The sequence below is a fragment of the Chanos chanos genome, chromosome 4 (assembly GCF_902362185.1).
Source record: "Chanos chanos chromosome 4, fChaCha1.1, whole genome shotgun sequence".
NCBI classification, from domain to species: domain Eukaryota; kingdom Metazoa; phylum Chordata; class Actinopteri; order Gonorynchiformes; family Chanidae; genus Chanos; species Chanos chanos.
Window position 1 is genome coordinate 33,167,779 of NC_044498.1, and position 21,086 is coordinate 33,188,864.

The window sequence follows — 21,086 nt, forward strand, 5'->3', positions numbered from 1 at the left end:
AGGAGGATTAAGGGAATGAAAATACATCGTGGGCGAAGATAATGATCAAGTTCTTGCTGCTCTTAAACCCACTGTGACCCCTATGACGTGGCAGGGGTTTAATTGCTACCATGTTTTGCAGGAAATGAACGAGAGACAACTCTCACTAATATATATATATACTAAAAATATATATATATATATATATATATATATATATATATATATATGTGTGTGTGTGTGTGTGTGTGTGTGTGTGTGTGTGTGTGTGTGTATGTGTATATATATATATATATATATATATATATATATGTAAATTACTTTCACGACAAAAACTGAAAACTGTCATCTCCAAATCTCCAAACAACAGAGAATTTGTGATTGCTGTATTACTTTATTTTGTGCACAAAACATAGCCTGAAAAAAGAAAGAAACAAACAAAAAGATGCTGTAATACCTGTATTAAAGCACGGAAAGCTCAAATGGTTAATGTCATGGCATAAGATTTTTGTTGTTGTTGTTTGTTGTTTCTTTTTTTCATTATGTGAATATGTCAGCTGGTGGGTTGGACTTGCTGGTGGCCTGAGCAACCTTGGAGTTGGTTGTACGGTTTAAAGCTTTGCAGATGAACTCGCCGGCATCAATTACTTTGGACAGATCCACACCCTGTGTTAAAAACAGACACATTCATGCCAACATAAAGATGCAAGCAAATCTCCTGATCAGCAGGGGGCGTGGTAGAGACAGAAACACAATCATATCTCATTGCTGTGACCGCGAGAGTGTAAGGATACAGAGGAGTGGCAGCTTTAGTGTGGGTCTCAGGACATTTCTCTTTCATTAAAGCATGATGCTTTTCTATACATCAAGAATGAATGTGTACCAACAACAACTGACCAATCCAGTGACTTCTCATTGACTGATAAGAGACTTAGGCCAAACAACACCAGAACAGTTTAATTTCAGCTGAGTGGAAGTTGAAGATTGCTTTAGAGGAAGAGTAGTGCATACATGTATGGGCAGGAATTTCTCTAACTCAGAGGGCACAGGCTAGGATTAAGTCAGGCCTCATACTGTGTCTGTTATTAAAGAAATGAACCTTTTTTTCCCCTTTTCTTTTCATTTTTTCACATAAGAGTTCATTGTGTCTTTTCGGTCACTGAGGAGGAACACTCACCGTTTCAATGCCCATGCCGTGTAACATGTACAGGACGTCCTCTGTTGAGACGTTACCAGAGGCCCCCTTAGCATATGGGCAACCACCAAGGCCCGCTACAGAGGAATCCACCACAGAAATCCCCATCTGACAAGACAGACAAGACAGAGCAATTATGACCCACCAACCATGCCTGCCTCAAACAACACTGTCCATTATTTCCAGGTGTGATCGTCTGTTTCTCTAGTTCTGGTGAAATTATGCAGAACATTTGTGACATGGTGTTGCACCTGCACCCACTGTTTTTTTTTTCTTGGGAAGTCCCATGGAACCAGGAAATATTCAGAAAAACAAATATTGGCACTGTAAGAGTATACCAGTTATTATCAACATCTCAATGAAAATGTGCAAGTGAACGAAGACATAATCCAATGAAACCTGACGTTCTTTCCAAGATTCCTCCACAACCACATTTCACAGAATGGCCTACATAGTGAAGGCACAATTGAAAATGAAATGCCTTGAGGCACTGTTCCCCACTCCAGGAACCAAATGTTATAACGTGTACGGTGTTTACTTTTGGTAAATGGAAGATTTAAAGTCAATGCAATGAAATACTGTACCTTGACTTTAATCACGCCAAGGTACCATTGCATAACCTTGAATACAATGTCCTAGTCTTCTTGTGGTGCTGAATAAATATCACTCCCACATATGAAAAAATAATCACTTGTAAATGTCCCTCTTGTCTTTCCTTAACTTCTTTAGCTTCATTTGGGATTGTGCAGTGTCCATAATCAGTGTAATTGTAGAATCTGTACATTCTATGGGAAAACGGCTTTTTTACACTGTACCGCAAGTGTCTGGTCTCCATATGAGAATTAATGATGCGTTTTGGGCTGTTCCTGCTCGACTGCACTTTTCTTGGACCACTCAGCCAAATGCCCAGAAAATGTTGCTTAGTGCACAATTCAAGATATTTTGGGGGGGGGGATCACAATGATGTGGTCTTGTGGTCAGAGCACTCTAGTGGTACTAGGATCCACAGAACATGTGTGAAAATTGTGTGAATCTCATAAAATGAAACATGAAGAAATCACATGGGATGTGCAGCTTAAATTTAAAAAAAAATGCTTTTGTAAAAATGTGTGTGTGTCTGTGTGCCAGTATGTCTGGGATCATGCTGTGATTGATTAATATGCAGGAGCCATGCAATATTATTACTAGACTGTATAAAGAGGGATCTGGACAATGCATTGTAATATAAGACATTTATGTTGAAATCCAAACTATGGGATATATTTTATTTTAGTCTTGTATCAAATGTTCTTTTACAGATTTAAGAACTGTGAAATTATGTACTTTTATGTATTATGTATTGATTTTTAATCTTGCTGGTGGGAAGTAACAGTTGGATAATTTGCAGATTTTATGGAAAGAAGTTCAAAAACAAGGTTTGCTATATAGGTGTATTGCTTTACATGTTCTATCCAGGTGGTAAAAAATGTTAATATGACAGGCCTCTGAGGGTCCCTGGTTTTAAATTCATCAATGCACTTAGCCAGCCTCAGGAACCATTCGTGTGCATCCATACAAATTATGAAGCCAAGCATCTTTTTCTTTTTTTTTCTCTTTCTTTTTCTTTTTTCTTTTTTTTTTTTGCAGAAGTATCACAGATTAAGATATGGGAATGTTTTCCACATGTCCCTCTTGACTGTCAGGAGAATATTAAAGAAGTTTTCCAGCTTCCTAGGCTGAGCCAGATGTCGGGAATCCCACAGTGAAATGAAATTAACGCGCTTTTCCTCCTCTTGACCTCACCATGGCATCCGAACAAATCGATGGGGAGCTGCATTCAGGTGGCTTACCCTTTGGGGCATATTGTACAAACAGAAAATAATGGGGGCTCCTTTGCTTTCCCAAACAATGGACCTAATTGCTGCCTTTTCTCAGCGACAAGGCCCTGTGTGCATAGACAGGGCTGTCTGAGCCTGCTGTAATTGCTGTTTGTGTTGGCAGAAGTGGGTGATCCATGCTGATGTGCGCTGTACTCGAGATTTCCAGACCTCAGTTTTTGACTAACGTTAGAGCAGGATATTGTACTGGGCAAACGGTTTTGTTGTGTAAACACGGAATGGTAATTTACCATGCAATCCTCTTGCATGCAGTCGCTAACTGTGAGAGGCCAGAGATCTTAAGCACACCGTTTCCGAAGAGAGGGGAACAAAAGACAAGCAGACCGTGTGCCAGAGCAGAACGGCTGTCTCCGAATGGGAGCAGAGAGCTCAGGGAACAGTAGTCAGGAACTCTGAACTGCCAGCTTTTAATGAACTTAACACTGCCTAAAAACCAGATGTGGAGGAACGCAGTCAAAGAAGCTTGTTCATTCAGCTGATGTTAAAAGGATGGGTTTCAGGGCAGGTCGCGTTCCCAATTTCACGTAAGCTGGGAGGGTACAGGCTGAGGGCTTGTGAGGTAAAGAAATAAGGAATTAGGGGAATACCCAGCACCATGCGAAAACACACACACACACACACACACACACAGACACACACACACAGAGCTTTAATGTATGGAAGGCCATCGGGTTGTGAGGGGTTTGTGCACCATGGTAGCAAAAGCAACAGAGTTAGCTTTGACGTTTGTGTTAGAAATCGTATTGGAGTGAAACGTACTGTGCTGACAGCTTTCCGACCTGGGACAGTGCTTTCCAGCAATAAATAAACAGTCCTGTCTCTATGTGGCCACAACCTTTCCTTGGTACCATATTTTTGGCTGATCGGTAGGTAGACAAAAAAAAAAAGACATTTTGTGGAGAAGAAGGAAATTATAACTCATGAGGTCTTACAGCATGAATACCCTCTATAGTTCTGAGTGTGATCATAGGCCAAGGTAAAGACCTGCTTCCTTAGATACAAGTGACTCAGCCATAAACTCCTGTGGCCTGCACACATTTAATGTCAAAAACAACAATAGTTCCATTGTGTTTGTCGAGCGTATGTGTACGTGTGTGCAAGTGAAAGGGCATTTGTTTTAAGATTTCAAATTCAAGGGCAATAAACTCAAAAATTTATCATTTTTTCCCCAACTAAAACCTTTTTTTATGGTAAGCTTCAGGTGTTCGTGGCTGAGTGATCTCAAAGGTTTGCACTCAGTAAGTGCCACATCCTTGGGTTCTCTAGCTATGGGTTTAGTATGCAAGGAGAGGGGGTGCTCACACGCTTTTGCAGGGAGGAATATCTTCCACCCGGGAGCTGCTTTTCATCACTGGGGTAACATGCAGCATACACTCATTTCTGTACTGGTCTCTGGGGCCCAAACAGTGTCACAGACAGTGTCCACTCAAGACTTAAATGAGGCCTTTTTGTGTCTTTAAATTGAGATAAATCCATAAAACTGAAGAGGTGTCCTTCAGAGAGGTTCAATGAAAAATTGGATTATCTTATATGCAGTATCTCCGTAGGCTTTTCCGCATGAATTGCTAAGTTTTGGATGGAAATTACATTGCTTGTTGCTTTATTTACAATCTATCATTATTATTACGTGTGCACATTAGTACAACGGTTTAGTCCTTACCCTTACACTATCCACTCTTACTATAACCACTAACATTTCTAATTTACTCACTTGAATCCACAAGAAATAACCAACAAATTAGTTGTGAAAAGACACATGGGATATCATAACAATGCAGGTAATAACTCTTGTAAATCCTCTGTCTGTCATCTTAAATCTCTTATATGCTGTGTAACTAATCAAACAAATTTTGTTTAGAGGAGGAAAAATTATCATTCACCATCAATTCTTCGGTGTTGTGAACATTATAAGAAAATGTATTATGCTCTTAGAGCACACCGTGTAAAAATTGCAGAAAAAAGACATTATTAATAGAAGTCCTCGTTTTCACTGAAACCAAAATTTAGAGACTGCATGCTGAGACCACACCATCCACCATACTGACAGAGGAGATGAAATATTCAGTGATTTTTTTTCCCCACTCAGAAAAACATCAGCCACTTCCTGTCAGGAAAGCCTCCACACCAATTGTGCATTTCCATCCACCAAAGCACAGTTTAGGGTCAAGTTATATTCATAGATCCATTATTGTGTGTGTGGTCCTTTTCATAGCTGAGGTTACTAGTCAAACAGTGTTTGCAGTGAAGTGGTGATATTACAATTCTTACAATTACAACCTTGAAAATTAATTTCCTCAATGTCTTAAGATCTACTGTTGGCACACACGCACATACACACCAACACACATGTATATAAAATAATATACAAATCTTGTAAAGTCAGTTATACTGTCAAACACTCTTGTGTGTTTGCTTATCTCCCAACAAGTTACATGGCTTATTCCAGTTATAATTATTCATTCAGCTCATGAAGCATAAACTCATTTAGCATAAATTCACTATAAAATATGAATAATTCAAGTTTCAAGTTTGTTTGATCTTTAAGCAATTCATAATATTAACTGTAGAACCCGTCAGAATGTAAAATCCACAAATAATGTGTTTCTCAGGTTTATTTCTGAAAGCTGTCAAATTTGAGCAAGAACAGAGCGACCCTGCCTGCCAAGACCAGCTGCATTGTGTTTTATCAAAAACAGAGCAAGTCTAGTGTGTTTTACATTATATGTAAAACACACACACACACACACACACACACAAATACTGGTGTGTGCGTGTGTGTGTGTGTGTGTGTGTGTGTGTGTGTGTGTTTGTTTGTTTTTTCATAGAAGAATTAAATATATTCCCTGGCCAAGTCGCTTTTTGATGTCTGCTATTTTCTTTCATTTTCTCCCCTTTCTTTTAGTAAGATACAAAGGTCATGGTACGTCTTTCTCATGAACAAAAGCAGTGGTGACTGTGAGTTGACAGGCTGAGTGGAATTCATTTCTATCTCAGTTGGTGGTGAGGACTACTGGCACCCACTAATGAAACGCTTTGATAAAATCTTTCATTTCCACTGCATTTTGGGGGATACCGGAGGCCGATAGTGGGCTACTTGGCCCTGACTGTTATTCTTTTCTGTGGTCATAGCAGCTGTGATAAGTCATTGCAGTAGTGATTCATTCAGAGGAATTTTTCATCTATTTCTGTCTTTTCTCACTGTTTTCAAAAGTGTTAAACATCATGTGCCTTAACACTGTGTACTCTCTACCATTTGCACTGGTAAACACTCTCATGTTTTGATATGTGTGACTTGAGCAGACTTTTGGCAGCTCTGTAACTACACTAAACAGAGTAATAACAAGCTTTGTTGGTATCATTCTTATTTTCCTGTCTTTACACAGCTATAAAGTAAAGAGGACTTTAGCACTTCAGGATAATCTCAGGTGCATGTACTCAATGAAACAGTTACATGTGAATCTGATTTCTGTTTAAAAACTGATGGAAAACAAAGCCAAACTTTTACAGTGTGCAACTTTTGTTGTAAATTTAATATGAAGGCTAGTATTTCCTGCCCCTTGCTCTTCTACATAATGTTATAATGAAACCCCAACTTACAGTGAAACCTAATCTTTCAGACTTGAGGAATGTTATGTTTCATAATCAGTCGTTGTTGACAAACAGTGACACAGACCTAATGAGATAAGTTCAAGCTACACATTCAAGTTTTTGAAGAGGAAACATGGTTAAAACCAATAAAATTATACTAGAATGCAAATCACTCTCTACATTTGTGCTCATCTTAATGTCTCTTATTGGTTCTATTCAAACTTTTGAAATAAGACGCTCCTCTGTCTTGTCACCCCATTCACCCAATAGAAGCAGTAGGGAGATTCATGGCTACTTCTGTAGTGCACCGACTACAGTTCAGGTTACAGAGTTGCAGCTGGTTAGGGACGGGTAAATAGCCAGAGAAAAGACGAGAAGAAGGTTGTGTGTGGGGGATATGGGGGACTTAGGGGTTGGGGGGTATGGGGGGGGGTTAGACAGAGGCAGGCATATACTAGAGCCTTGGGTTTTCCTTTCCCCCCTGTTCACCATGTGTTTAGTAACGGGTGATGAAAGGATAATTTTCCCCTTGCCCTTTAAGCACAGCATTGTCACTGAGTTCAACAGTCTAGCGACAGATGAGTTGGGAGGCCCTGAGGGTGCTGCTCTGCCCTCCGGCTTGCTGGCTTTGTCAAAGCCAGGACACTGTCATATGAAACAGACACCCAATAGGTAGGCCTTTGTGTCGACTCATTCACATCTGCTGACCCGCCCAACCCCCATAGAGCATAGCTACACAGTTAGGGAAGACAAACTGTGAAAGAAAACACAAAGGCCCAAGAGAACTGATAAAGCCACGTCAGGGTTACCTCTGGTTTATGTCTAGAGTTCTGTGGTTTTAGGTTCACTAAAGAGAGGTGCTGAAATGCTCCTGTCTTACGTTTCATAAAAGCCCACATTCAACATATTCAAATGTGCTTTACTGTGTAGAAGGTAAAACTTCATTAAAGCATCATTTGTTTTTCTTTATTCCGGGGATTTTGGCAGGTTTTTTTTTGACTTGCTGTTGTAATGTTTTTTTCCTTTAGGGGATTTTTAAATGTCCTGTATCATATTCCTCTAAAACCCAAGTAGATATTTGCTGTCTTTGATCTACTTAATCTGGCCGTAATGTTTGCCCCAGTTTGTGGTATTTACGGATATGATATCACTGTGACTGCACCTTTATTGTGTTTTGCTGTGGGGGAAAAAACACAAAAATAGATTATTTTTTTAAGCAATACCTACCCAGAATAATCCCCTGTCCCTACCTCAACTGTTAAAAACAAATTGGCAGTATTTGGTGTTTGGTAAGCTTTGCCTAAACCTTGAAGGTCCTCACCTGCAGTGCAGTCAAGATGTTGGCAAGGGCTTGCCCATAGGTGTCGTGGCAGTGAACAGCAAGCGAGTGACAGGGCACCTCCGTCATAACGCTGTTCAGCATCTTGGCCATGGAGCCTGGAGTACCCACACCAATGGTGTCCCCCAGGGAGACTTCATAGCAACCAAGCTCATACAACCTCTTTGCCACCTGGGCCGGAACAGAGCAAGTCATGAAAACAAATCCCGCTGGAAACATAAACAAAACAGTAGAAGCACACACAAACTCCTGCCTGGGACAGAAAGTACTGTGGCATTGTAAAAACCGATGCGGTTTTTACTGCTAACTTAGTAATATTGTCCTCGAGGGAGTATGAAATTGCTTTTAAAAACGTGTCTGCAGAGTTCTCGCATGGCCAAATCATTTGAGGTTTATGACATGCAAAGCTTTGAATGCTTATGGAGCCATTTTGTTCTACTGCAGTCTCTGGAAAAGGTAATGTACAACACGAGCAGGAGCTCACCTCTGTGACTTGAGCTGGTGTTATTAATCCTTCATACGGGCAACCCAGCGCACAGGAGACATACCTAGAAACAATAAAACAGTTGTATAAGTTTAAAGTTTAGTAGTCAAGACACATGCTCCATGTCAAATATTTTGTCAAAGATTTTAAATTGTGTCAACAGTAGAAATGAGAACATGCAGAACATGTGATACAGGACAATGAAATGAATGATATGTGCTTTCCACATATCATGTGTGTGTGGAGGAAATATGTTCAGCTTAGTACAGTAGGCAAATAAAGTGAAAAGTTGAAAATATTTCTCTTGAGCCCTTATTCGTCAGCTCATACTTCAGCGTGCTACCGGAATTTCCTCAGCGTCTCTCTGGAGCTCTGGCATTAAGTCCCATTTGCCAAAATGAGAACTTCAAACTGATGTGTAGCCAGAGATTGAATTTCTTTCTTTTTTTCTTTTTGACATTTGAGTCAGCTTGCTCAGTCTTACAACAGTGTATGTATAACTTATATATGCTTGAATACATCTGGATTTCCACACGAAAACACAAGGCTTGATGCACATCTGCAATTTGACTTTTTGCTATTTATTTCTGGCATAATGTCATGCTGCTAAATTGTACTACCAGAATTGGTAATAATAAATAAATAAAAACAATAAATAAAAAGTAACAATAAACAAACAAATAAATAAATGACAACATGCATTATATCCTATACATTGTTGAGCTTAGTCTTTTAATCCTTACTGAATATGTCATCATTAAAAAGAAATGGAGCTTGTATGTAACCAAATGTTTGTGTATTTTATTATTTTATAAGTATGTGCTGATGTAAGGTTTTGCCTCCCGTTGTTTGTCTTTGGTTGTTTATGTTGGGTGCTGTAATGCACTCAGCAAAGATCGACATTCTGTCTTCGTCATGTTTGTCTGTCTCGTTTATAGTTTGGTAAGGAACACAACACAAAGACAGGGAGACAGCAGTGTTCATGTTTACCACTGAATATAAACAGAGTAAACAGAGGCTCTCTCTCTTTCTCTCTCCCTCTCTGTCTGAAAAAGGCAGTGTTTATAGTGATGGTCAGTGAGACTCACCCCCGCACTGGTATGTGCGCCTCTTTAGCAGAACTGATGACCTTTTCAAACCTTTGCAGGCTTTCTTCTATGGAGCAGTTGATGTTCTTTTGACTGAAGGTCTCTGAGGCAGACCCAAAAACAGCCACTTCAGTAGCTCCTGCTTCAACCTTAGACAAAGGACAGTTTATATTAGTGAGATTTACATGTGTGGGCATGTAAAGATGCCTTGGCTGTTTGATTGAACTGTTGAGTAATTGAAAAAAAAAAGGTTTGTTTAACACTTGCAAGTACACTTTAGCTAAAATACAGCTAAAATGTTTTATTGACTAGGCCTATGCACACATTCATTGTAAATATCAAGAGATGCTCACTGCAGCGTGGAAGCCTTGAATATTAGGTGTCAAAACAGGGTATCGAACATGAGGTAACAGGTTAATTCCTCGAAGCACTGCAGTGTGGTCAGCCATCTTGACAAACAAGCAAATAACAATGCAAAAAAAAAAAAAAAAGTTGCATTCAGTCAAGGACCAGGCAGGAGGCAAATGTTCCTTTTTATTTCTACTGAACAGAGACAGAGAAATATTGCCTGCCACAATAAACAAATATGATTTTGACAAGATAGATAGATAGATAGATACATACATACATACATACATACATATATACGTACATATGTATGTGCATACATTCAAACGTACATACATACATACATACATAGTGAATTTCAGTTTCTGCATGACAGAAGTAGAAGAGTTGCAGGGTTTCAGTTTTTGGATTCCTTTCAAAAGATAAGCACAGTATAATCCCGTGGAAACAGCCTGCTATGCCTGTCCTGTGTGAAAGTGGAGTGAAGTCTGAATGCATAGCTAAAATACCCGAGGAGCAGGCTGTCCTCAGTAGTTTAGAAGAGAACAATGAGGATCATAATAAATCACTCAGCATGTCCTGTGAGCTCACGTCTTATGTCCGGTTATTACCTGTGGAACCCACTTAGAGGAAACAAAGCTGGTGGCCTCGATCACAGCCAGGCCCGTCTGGGACAGCATGTTTATTAGCTGGATTTTGACCCCTGTCGGAACGATTTTCTGCAAAACAGTGATACGAATCGAGAGCTTTGTGCACTGGAGATGCGTAGCCTATCTGTTTGTTTCAGCTGCTTTAAATTTCTCATCTCTGTAATTTTTATGGCGTTCACCTGCAGCACACACTTCTCTATTTCATTGAATGATATAACTCAAAAAAAAAAAAAAAAAACATAGCTCTGACAACAGTTCAATCTTTTGAATTACAGCATGCATGAGTATGGAAATGATGAAGATATGACCATCTCAAACTAAACACAGAACATATGAGCCATCTGTTAGAATCATGTCAGGTTTCCTCTAAGGTTCAGGGTTGGTTTTTGTTCACTTTAAGTATACAATGTTTGAGGGGGGAAAAATGTGAACCATGTGTCTGGGGTTATGACTGAAAATTTTGCTCTATTTTGGACAAGCCAATCATCCAATATATAATTCTTTTCTTTCTTGTCTTTGTACCCAACATTTTAAATCAGACTTTATCTTGAAAACCTTGCAAAGTCTTAGAGAGGTATTGCAGTCCTCATAAATTTGAATAATCTTTACATATCTGTGGAGTGGCCATTTCCACATAATATAAATTTGAAGCAACTAAGTTTCTTATCAGAATGTCACACAGAAGTAATATAAAATTTGATTTGTATCATATAATGTGTTTGTTTTGGCAATGGTTATGAACTCTTCCCATGGTTTGTAAAAGTGAGAAAGTCATCCATGTGGGTGCACCATAGCATTTACCTCCTCATTCTGAAGTCCATCTCTTGGCCCGACCTCCACAATTTTAACAGATTCTGGGAACTTGTGTAGTGCAGCATACTGCAGAAAGACAAACAATGAGAAACAATCATTATGTAACTCCCAGTGCTCTTTAGAGAAAAGAGACAGCCTCCTCTACTTTGTCCTCTCTCAAAAGAATCCACATGTCTTTATGGTGTGAGTCCAGGGGTTCTAACATTATGTACTCTGTATATGGATTCAGGGTAATTTTTTAAATTTTGGCATCTGAACAAGCAAGGTCACAAGCAAGCTTGTGCCAAGGACATTTAAATGCAATCAAAACAAGATTCTGAAAATTAAAAAGATTCTCCTCTGATGATTCCTACTTTACACTCTGAGCCTTTTAAATGAATCTGTCTAAATTTAGACAAAAGTCTGTCCACTGTAAATTTACAAGTCTAAAGTCTGTCCATTGTAAATTTAATCTGCCTCCACTCGAATCACAAGAAGAAGAGAAGGCAGGCAACAAGGGGGATAACTTGGTTTTCATTTGCAGTTTCCACTATTGTTCCAGCAACTGAATGCAAATCAGTGGGTGGGGAGCGGAAGCTCGCTCCTTCTGCACAATGGCAAACTGCTTTATTGATAGCCTCTCAAATTTAGCAATATCAGGCACACACTCTCACATTAGATTATCACTCACTATGTCCTCTCCCTCTGTGTATGCATGGGGGATTTACAAGGCCCTCTTACATGCTGAATCACAGTTCGTCTACTTAGGAAATGTATGTCAGCACAGAACAACCTCTGTGTAGCTGTAGTGTTGTTACAGTCTAGCATCACATGCAATTTGAGTCAATATAAAAATTGTTAATGAACAAGCGCAACACAGCAATTTTCACCTGCAACTAAGTAGATATTGAACATGATACATATGCCTGTAGAGGGAACACCAAACACAAAAAGAGACAACATAAATCTTTGCCTTTTTGCATTTTGAAGAATGTATACTGAGAGCTGAAATCCTCTCCATCTATTACTGACTGTACCATCCCAAGTCACATGTTGGTGACATGTGATGAGAAAGCAAAAGCAAGATGTCCCACCTTCTCTCCCTGAGGAAGACCGGCCAGCCAAGGATGTTCCCGTGTGAGAGTTTCATAACTCAGGCAATGTTTGACAGCAGTGGGGACGTTGCCCATCCAAAAGAGCTCCCGGGTTGCTTAGCGTGCCGCGCGGGGAATCAGATGACACCTGTTTTAATGAAAACTTATATGCGACCACTTGGATTAATCTGCACGCACAATTACGTTAAGTAGCAGAGGGCTAGGCTGCCTACCGGAATCATGTCAACGGTTGCATTAGAATGACTCAGCTGTTACCATGGCAGCCGCATCTCTGCTGCTGAAGGGATGAGGTGAGAGAGAGACAGAGAGAGAGAGAGAGAGAGAGAGAGAGAGAGGGAAGCAGAAGGAGAAAAAACGGGGAGGAGGGAGAGTCAGCTCAACGGTAGCCTGACATTGATAAAAATTTTCTGCCGCATTCTGTCTTGAACCGGACTGACAGGGTAATGAGGAACTCCATGTGCCGCGGAGTTCTCGGCGGGAAGCATGCACCCTCTGAGACCCTCAGTCCTAGAATAAGACTAACCACAAGCTGCTTATTTTACGGCCCCCTACCCCCTACATTCAGCGGAAATCTACGGCTTCGGGGAAACATACTGCCTTGATTGATCTCCTGTGACTAAAAGTTTTCCATGGCCTTCTATGCCAAGGCTGCCAATGTCAACTCTGCTGTGTTATAAAATCTCTCTATAAAGCTGGGGCATAATTCACTTGTGAAAGGCCCATTCTTTCTCACACAGGTGTTAACAATAGAAGGGCTTAAAAAAGCCCTTGAGTTTAGTTCTTTGCTAACAGTAATATGGTGTGCAGAGAGGACACTTGAACTTTTGGGGGCAACGGTAGTTAGCGTGACTGTGCTATGTGTCGAGCGTATCGGTTTCCATTCTTTCTTGTCATCATTTCACATTTTAGTCTTCCCATCTGAGTGACAATTTAAAACCATCAAAGAACCTTCAAATATCAGCAAAAGTACCATAAACCAGAAAATTTGTATCATGAAAATAGCAACAATATCAGTTCTGAATTTTAAGTATCAAAAATCACATCCCGAATCACCCAAAATAAACAATAATTCTCCATATACATCAGTTAAAGGTTAGAGATTGTCTTTTTTTTTTTTTCCTAGAAATTTGCTCAATACTTTATTTTATGAATAAACATATCATTCAATCTGATATCACCAATCATTAAAACTATCTCTATTTCATACTACAGTTTTCTAATAATATTTTTTTTAACTTTAGTACAGTTTTCAAAGTTATTTCTAAGAATGTTTTTTGAGTAAATGCAGGCACAACTCATTTTTATCGCAGGCACGAATCATGTTTATCTCTTGTGCCGAAATAAATTATCACTGATTACCTACTGTTATTGAGCACATGGGCTTGTGATGCGAATTTTCCGGGGGTCTTGGTCAGAAGATCAAAATTGTACCCAGCTGGAGCAAACTGCATCAGTCCAATATCCCTATACAACCATTTAGTGTTTCCTTTTCCTGACTGCTCCACAGCTTAGGGGACAAAAACTGGACATTCATCTTTACAAATCCCAGCTGTTGAGGGCTGCACTTCAAAGATGAGAGATATTCCTTCAGGGCATCCTGGATTATGGTAAGCAATGCATAGCAGGTGCGTGAGGGGGTATTATGTTTGGGATGTATTTCACTGGGATAGTTTGAGGACCCTGTAACATATGAAATGAATTTAGATGGTCATATTAACACTTACTGATGAAACAGTAAAATATGTGAGGTCCGAGAGCGAAAAGGGAAACTGGAAGTAGATTTGCAGAATAGATTGTCATGTAGGCAACAGCTCCTCTGTTTCAGTGACTTTTTTATTTTATTTTATACACAAGTTAAGTGTGTTGTATACATCATACAAACAAATAGTGCTGCACTTGCCATGATTCTCTCAAGCATTAATCTCTAACTAAGGGAACTTATTCATTAAATATTTATTTGTTTCTGTCCAATGCTGTGTAACTGATGATTCATCTAGCCATTGCGTCAGGAAATCGGCTTTTAGGCATCGCTTTTGCTCTTTGGAGCATATTTTTTCTTCCCAATAGCCTTTGGGTGCAAAAAGAGAATTTTTAACCCTGAAGGGAAGAAATCTGACAACATATCCTCAAAACACATAAATAACAAAAAGATTTCTGTGAAGTAGCTTTAAAAATATAACAAGCACAGGCTTTCTTTAAGTGCCAACTTCAACTCAAAATTGCAAAAGAGGACCTAATGTTGTATAAATTACATTAGAAATCATAAATTACACATAACAAGGCCCACCAAAATATTTTGCACACAGCTATTATCTCAGTAAAGGGATGTGACTTTGTCCTTTTTATCTTTAGGATGAAACAGATGTGAAAAAAAGTCTCTTTATAGGGAGCAGGTTTTGCCATGGCATCAAAACCATTTGGAGCCATCAGATAAATGCTGAAAACAGAGCGCACCACAGAAAACTTGGTCCAGATTAAATCCATTTTCATCCCCCTCATACGTCTCCAATTCTAGCTGAGAATTTGGCTGAATAGATTCAAGAACTGATTGCAGCTATAGAAGTTAATCCTTCAAAACTCATGTTTTTACAGAGTAAGTACAAAGCAAACTGTGCTCATTTTGTTTTGTTGGTTTCTGTTGCTTAATATTATCACTGAATAATGTCTGACATCTATAAGAAACACCTTCACAATGAACATTTTTCTTCTGTTCGTAGCTTACTGACATTCTGATCAAATGTAAAGTCCTTCTAGATCATTTAGTATGTCTTATTTTACTTGTGCTAACAACGCAACAATGTGTGTAAAAAAGGAACAAAAATGACCCCAGGGAAATATAACTTTTAGCACATGTAAAAACTTTTTGGAAAACAGCATGCTACCTTATACAGCTCCTTTAGGAGGAAGAGAAAGCTTCAGCCAACTTTCCACAGCTTTCCTCAGAGAGAGCATGTGCATTAAAGATTATTTTTCAGTAGTCGCCTGTCCCTGTGCCCAGAGTTTGTAATTATAGAAGTCGACTGACCCTAACAAAAGGGGTCATTATCTTGACACAGTTGTTTAGCTGGTTAAGGTCAATGCTCAACTTTTCACAGAATTCAGACAGTGTCACCCAGTCAGCAGCGGCTGATCGCATTACCTATTCAGTGTCTGAAGGCAAAAGTGAAATATTTATCATATCAAAGCTAAAATGAACTTAAATTGTGGTACAAACATCTCCAGAGTATTTTCTTGTCATTTTCGCAAGACAGTATGACCATATTATAGTAAACGAAAAGGTAATTTGTTTTGAACAAAAGTTGCTGGCTTGCTACTCAACAGAGTACTAGGTATCAACATATTTCTGACATTGATATATGGGGACAGATGTTTTAATGCATTTCAAGATGTGTTGTGCAGATATTTTAATTGTACTGTGGAGGAAAAAGGGAAAGGATTTGCCCATTTTGCATGAATTATAAATCCACAGAGTTTTTAAAATTTCAAATAACTTCTTCGAGTCTTTTAAGCATTTTTCAGCATAGTTTTAACTAGAGCCGAGACATAAATGAACTGGGGTAAATGACAGATACTGACGCTCAAGCACTTTTCAAATGGGGAATTTAATCTTAAAACAATCCACTTCCTTTAATTTTGCTAAAGGTATTAATGAAGTGCTTCTGGAAAAACTGAAGACAAAAGAAAGAAAATTTACTTCCTGTGAAAGAAATAGACCATTCATGAGCACTCAAACATCAAACTTCAAACATATTACCTTCAAAACTGGACCATTTGAAAGAAAAGTAAATAAAACAAATAAAATAACTTGTGTTGTGTGTTTGTCCTTGCAGGGAAAAAGATTCCTGCAGAAACCTCCAGTCAGGTCAGGGTTGTAACAGCTCGATGGAAAGTCCCCTCTCAACCCAAATATGTGGAGCATGATGAGAAAAGTAAACAATGCAGAAAACAAAACTGTAGCTGCTCCAAATGCGACGTGAGGTAATATTTTTATCTGACCGCTTTCTTGAAAGAACGTTTTGTCTTGATACCAGAGACTTACTTTTTGCAATGCAAAAAGACATCTAACACATGGAATCCTTTATTTATGGTTGAAACAATAGATGGATAAGAATTAGAAGTTCATATTTCTCCAGTAATCCTAACAGACCATGAAATACTCTCTCTGGCACTGATTTGGGTCAAAAGATGAAAGCCTTTAATGCATTCAGTAGAATGCAGGTGCTCCTCTTTACCAAAACTGAATTTGACTTGTCAGGTCGAATGCAGTCTTCTGTCGTCACATACCCTCTAAGAGAAAAACAAATGTGTGAGCGCTACATCATGTGCGGGCACACTTATAAATAAAATTTAAATGAAGACACATTCCTTATATTCGGTGTAGCTTTGTCCTAACAAATAGCATGTAAAAATATGACCCAGATGGTCCCCCAGTTAGCAGAGCTCTGACTGAAGCATAATGGAAGTTCACGGGCCACCCACAGAACATAAATAGGGATAACCATATGTGGAGAGATGAATAAAGTAAACTACAAAACATTTTTATTAGATACAATTTCACCAGCCCTGTGGACTTACTGCAAGTTGACACTCTGAAAACAAACTGTCAGGCAAAAAAAAAAAAAGAAAAAAAAAGAAAGAAAGAAAAGAAAAGCAAACGAGAGAGAGAGAGAGAGAGAGAGCGAGAGAGAGAGAGCAGGGATTTATCTTTTGTAGTTTATTGTGGGAGACCAGAAGCTTTACTTTAGGTTTTGCAAACATTCACGACAATGCTGACTGATCTCATAAGAGGAATATGTGCAGTCATTTATAAAAACACAACATGTGTGATCAACATGTTAGGGTGAATACCAAACCTTTTATGATTTATTGCACTTCACAGATGTCATCTTACCTAGTTACACTAAGCACTATCAAACATCTGCCTGTAATGTCTGCCTGGTATCTCCACAAGTGTGACAAACTTTGGTGCATAAGCCAAAAGGCAGTACTGAAATACAACAATTAAGCAATATCACACAAGAGGGAGTGCTGTTACACTGTATATCAGTACAGCTGTGATTCAGTCGTGAGCACTAGGCCGCAGGCAACAAAATATGTCTTTTTGTGGTTTGTTTGGCTCTGCCGACAAAAATAGTTCCTGCAGGATTACATTTACACGTGTTGTCAAGCAACACATAAACAGTTTGTTGACTGCATGTCAGTTAGCTAGCTAACTAGCTACCTGCTGTTTACCATACACAAAAAGGCTAGCTAGCTACTTTCTTTGCTACCCAACAGCAGGCTCACCAGCTACTTTTTATCGTACACATAAAGGCCAGCTATACGGTAGGCAAGCAAGCCACTTTTAATCATAGCCCACTACAGGCCAGCAAGCTACTTTTTAGCATGGATGGGCTAGATATACAGTAGGCTTACTAGCTAGCTATTGTGTATCATACCCGCTCTGATCATACCCAATTGCAGGCTAGCTAGGTTCTTTTATATTATACATGAAAACGTATCCACATTTGAGCTGTCAGTAAATGCGAATTAAGTTCGGATTGGTGTAATCAACGATTGCATTGGAACATCTGTAAAGCAAAGTGACACATAATAGTAAAACGTTCCAGTGCTGTTATACTCTATATCAGCACTCTTTGGAATGTTCTTGTCCAATCAAATTACTTGGTCAGAACTAACCGTTATATAAATCTGTATATCACTTCCAAAATGTTGAATGTCTTTTTTTTTTTTTTTTTTTTCCTTTTGTGAGTCTGGCACTGATTCATGTTAGCCACAGTATGTATGTGCATACAAATTGGAAATGTTGGTGATAACATTTACCTAGTGTGGCATGAATCTACAAAAAAGAAAAAAAAACAAACAAACAAAAAAAAACATAGACCACAGAAAGATGTATCAACCAGCAGACATTTGGGGAAGTACAATGTGCATAAAGATTCAAACAAACCCTTGATTCAAGGCAAAACCATAAGTTATGTGCAGCTGACTTAACGCTGTATAATTTAGCAGACATCGTGCCCTCTTGCTGTTATTGCTTCAAGAGCTAAATCAAAATACTTCACATTGGCTTGTGTGAGATGGTTCCCAGCTGGCTGGAGAGCAAGCGTCTAGCAGTGAGAGCGAAAAGAAGGGAGAAAAGGCTAGGTGTTAGAGCACCTCTGACATACCGCAGGCAGCCTTTCAGCAGGGGGCCAAGGAGGAGCAGGGGGGAGGTTTCAGAGGGGTCTCTCCCCAGGGCCCTGAGACAGTGGATTAATCTACACTCTGTCTGGAAACTGTTCCTCCGTCTCTTTCATGTGGTTGCAAGCTTTACGCCGCGAGTCCTGAAACGCTCATATAGAAACTCCTTAAAATAGGAGCGCGTTCATAGTGGCTCCAGTGTTACAGAGAGGAAGACATTTAACAGAATTGGAAAGAATCCATGATATTAAACAGTAGATGGGACTGTGAAGTGGCGAGAGTAATCACGCAGGGCAACAGGCCGCAGGAATGCAAATCATCTCTGTGTCCAGAAGTGAGGCTAGCAGGTGGCCTCCTCCAGTCACTGAATGTCAACGCTCTTTTTAGATCTAGCCCACAGAACATCTGGGCAGGCGGGCCACTGGTTTTAATTATGTGAAATAGAGTTTTCTTCAGTTTTCCTACGCACATAAGAAAAAAAAGGAAAAAAGCACTCTTTTGAAAGGGGGGGGGGGGGGTTAAAAAAAAAGTGTATTTGAGTGCATATCCCGTGTTCGGAAAAGGTCAACACACTTGAGTAAATAAATATCAATCTGTGTCGTAAACCCTTTGGTTTCCAGCTTTGCAAAGTTCATTTGAGTGGCTTTGGCTGCAGTTTGGGTTATCACCAAAGCTTGCACCACTGCTGGCAGTTTGGCTGATAAGTAAATAAAGGAAGAACACATTGGGCTGTGTTTAATGAACAATGTTTCCGTTGCTGTACATGTAAAATAAGCTCTACATTCAGGTTTTTCCTCTTTCTCTACTTCAACTGTTACTTAGAATGTAAACCACAAACCTTGCGTTTTAGCAGTAGCTAATCAAAATAGGCATTTGAAACAAAAAAATGTTTATCAGCATCTGGAATATCAGCGTCTGTAAGCATGGGTCTGCTAACAGATTGTTGTGGCTGGAGTTTCCATTGTTTACAGCAATTAGGATTTGAACAACTGGTAGAAGTTATCAAAGTGTATAAATTAAATGTTTATGTTTGATCTTCATTTAGGGGGTTTACATGGCAGTGCTTTGCAGCAAAGTTTTACAGTGCAGCTTGTGATCACTAAATATTTGGGAATCAACCCATGGACTCTTTAAAACATAGCCTCTAGGCCTACTTGCTGATGTAAAGTTTGTACAGTTCAAGGCAAACATGAATACAGGTTATCCTAAAGTTTGTAGAATTTATGGTAAATAAGAATTGCCTGCTAAAAACAGTCTGTAACACTCGGTCAGTTTTACGCACAAAATGAACCTTTAAACATAGAATTAAACAGGATATAAGGGTCATGACGAGATCAAGAATTAAGGACAATGTGAATGCAGTGCTGAGTCAAACACAGTCAAGGACAATTTTAGAAAAAGAGTTTATTGCAGAAAACATTTCATATTTCTAAAGAAAAAAAAAAGTAAATACAGTAATTTCCGAAAATATATTACTCAGATTACCAGTATACAAGTGTAACAAATTCAGGAGCAACTAGAAACAATAATCACATATCTTCAAAACTGCATTTTTGTTTTTGTGCATGTTTGTGATACTTGAACACATTTTGGAACATTTTTGAAAAGTGAAAAACTTTTCATAACCTAAAAAACTTTCACGGGAACTCATCCAAAAAAGAAAAAGTTAAATTCTAAATAAAATGCTTATAAGTCAAAACTATTCAGTGCTCTTACATACATGGCTCTAGTCTTACATGGGAAAATTCTGCAATAGTTGACCCTGAAAAAATATGTATATTTTCAAAATGACTGCTAGATTACTTTTCTATCACAAACCCCATATCTCCATTCTTGAAACGGAGTGTATTGAGGCATTGGCTGTAGGGTACATCTGATTATAGTTCAGAGGAGAAGGCAACAGCAGAGAATAGCAGCTGGAGTGAAATCAGATTCTGAGTTTGAGAAACTGAATTTTCTCTTTCCTTGGAGCGACCAATCAGTCTTCAGTGTTAAATCAATGTGAGGCGATAATAAATCTAACTCTAAACACACACACACACACACACACACACACGCACACACACAAAACAATGTTTGACAATTCTGTCAGGACAGATCTTATTTTAGGAGATTTAAAAAGGATTTGAAAGTAGCAGCAAAGCTGTGTTTGAGTGGTCTTTGACAAATTAGCAAATGAAAAAAAAAAAAAAGAAAGAAAAGAAAAAATTTGTCACCAAAACAGGATCCAAGGTCTCATTGTGGCTCCGCTGACAGGATCAACAAAACTGTACTCATCGAAAGAATGGCAATACAGAGTATGCTATCTGTTTTCTCTGTATAATTCTCATCTCAACCAATCACGTATCCATAAATGGTCTGCTAGCTCTACCATGTTGAACAATAGCTCCATAGCTTCGTACTGACAATGTATGCTATCACAAAATAAGGCCAAATAAATAATAAGAA

The 21,086-nt window shown here is 38.9% G+C and overlaps 1 protein-coding gene across 1 annotated transcript; it reads right to left on the minus strand.

Moving 5' to 3' along the window:
• Positions 1–519: 519 nt before the first annotated feature.
• hmgcll1 (3-hydroxymethyl-3-methylglutaryl-CoA lyase like 1) lies at positions 520–12,530 on the minus strand. The gene is made up of 9 exons (XM_030772250.1): positions 12,435–12,530; positions 11,350–11,427; positions 10,510–10,617; positions 9,904–9,999; positions 9,551–9,699; positions 8,463–8,526; positions 7,961–8,149; positions 1,157–1,282; positions 520–645 (listed from the first exon to the last, which is right to left on the minus strand). Exons 1-9 carry the CDS (start codon positions 12,528–12,530, stop codon positions 520–522), a joined length of 1,032 nt encoding a protein of 343 aa, XP_030628110.1.
• Positions 12,531–21,086: the final 8,556 nt, after the last annotated feature.

Bases quoted from the DNA above. Each gene is read 5' to 3' on its own strand.
- hmgcll1 (XM_030772250.1), bottom strand. From the start codon at position 12,530: ATGGGCAACGTCCCCACTGCTGTCAAACATTGCCTGAGTTATGAAACT. The intron at 11,428-12,434 runs GTGGGACATCTT...GTCTTTCTGCAG, and splicing joins GTCTTCCTCAGGGAGAGAAG to TATGCTGCACTACACAAGTT. The intron at 1,283-7,960 runs GTGAGGACCTTC...CTGTCTTGTCAG, and splicing joins ACATCTTGACTGCACTGCAG to ATGGGGATTTCTGTGGTGGA.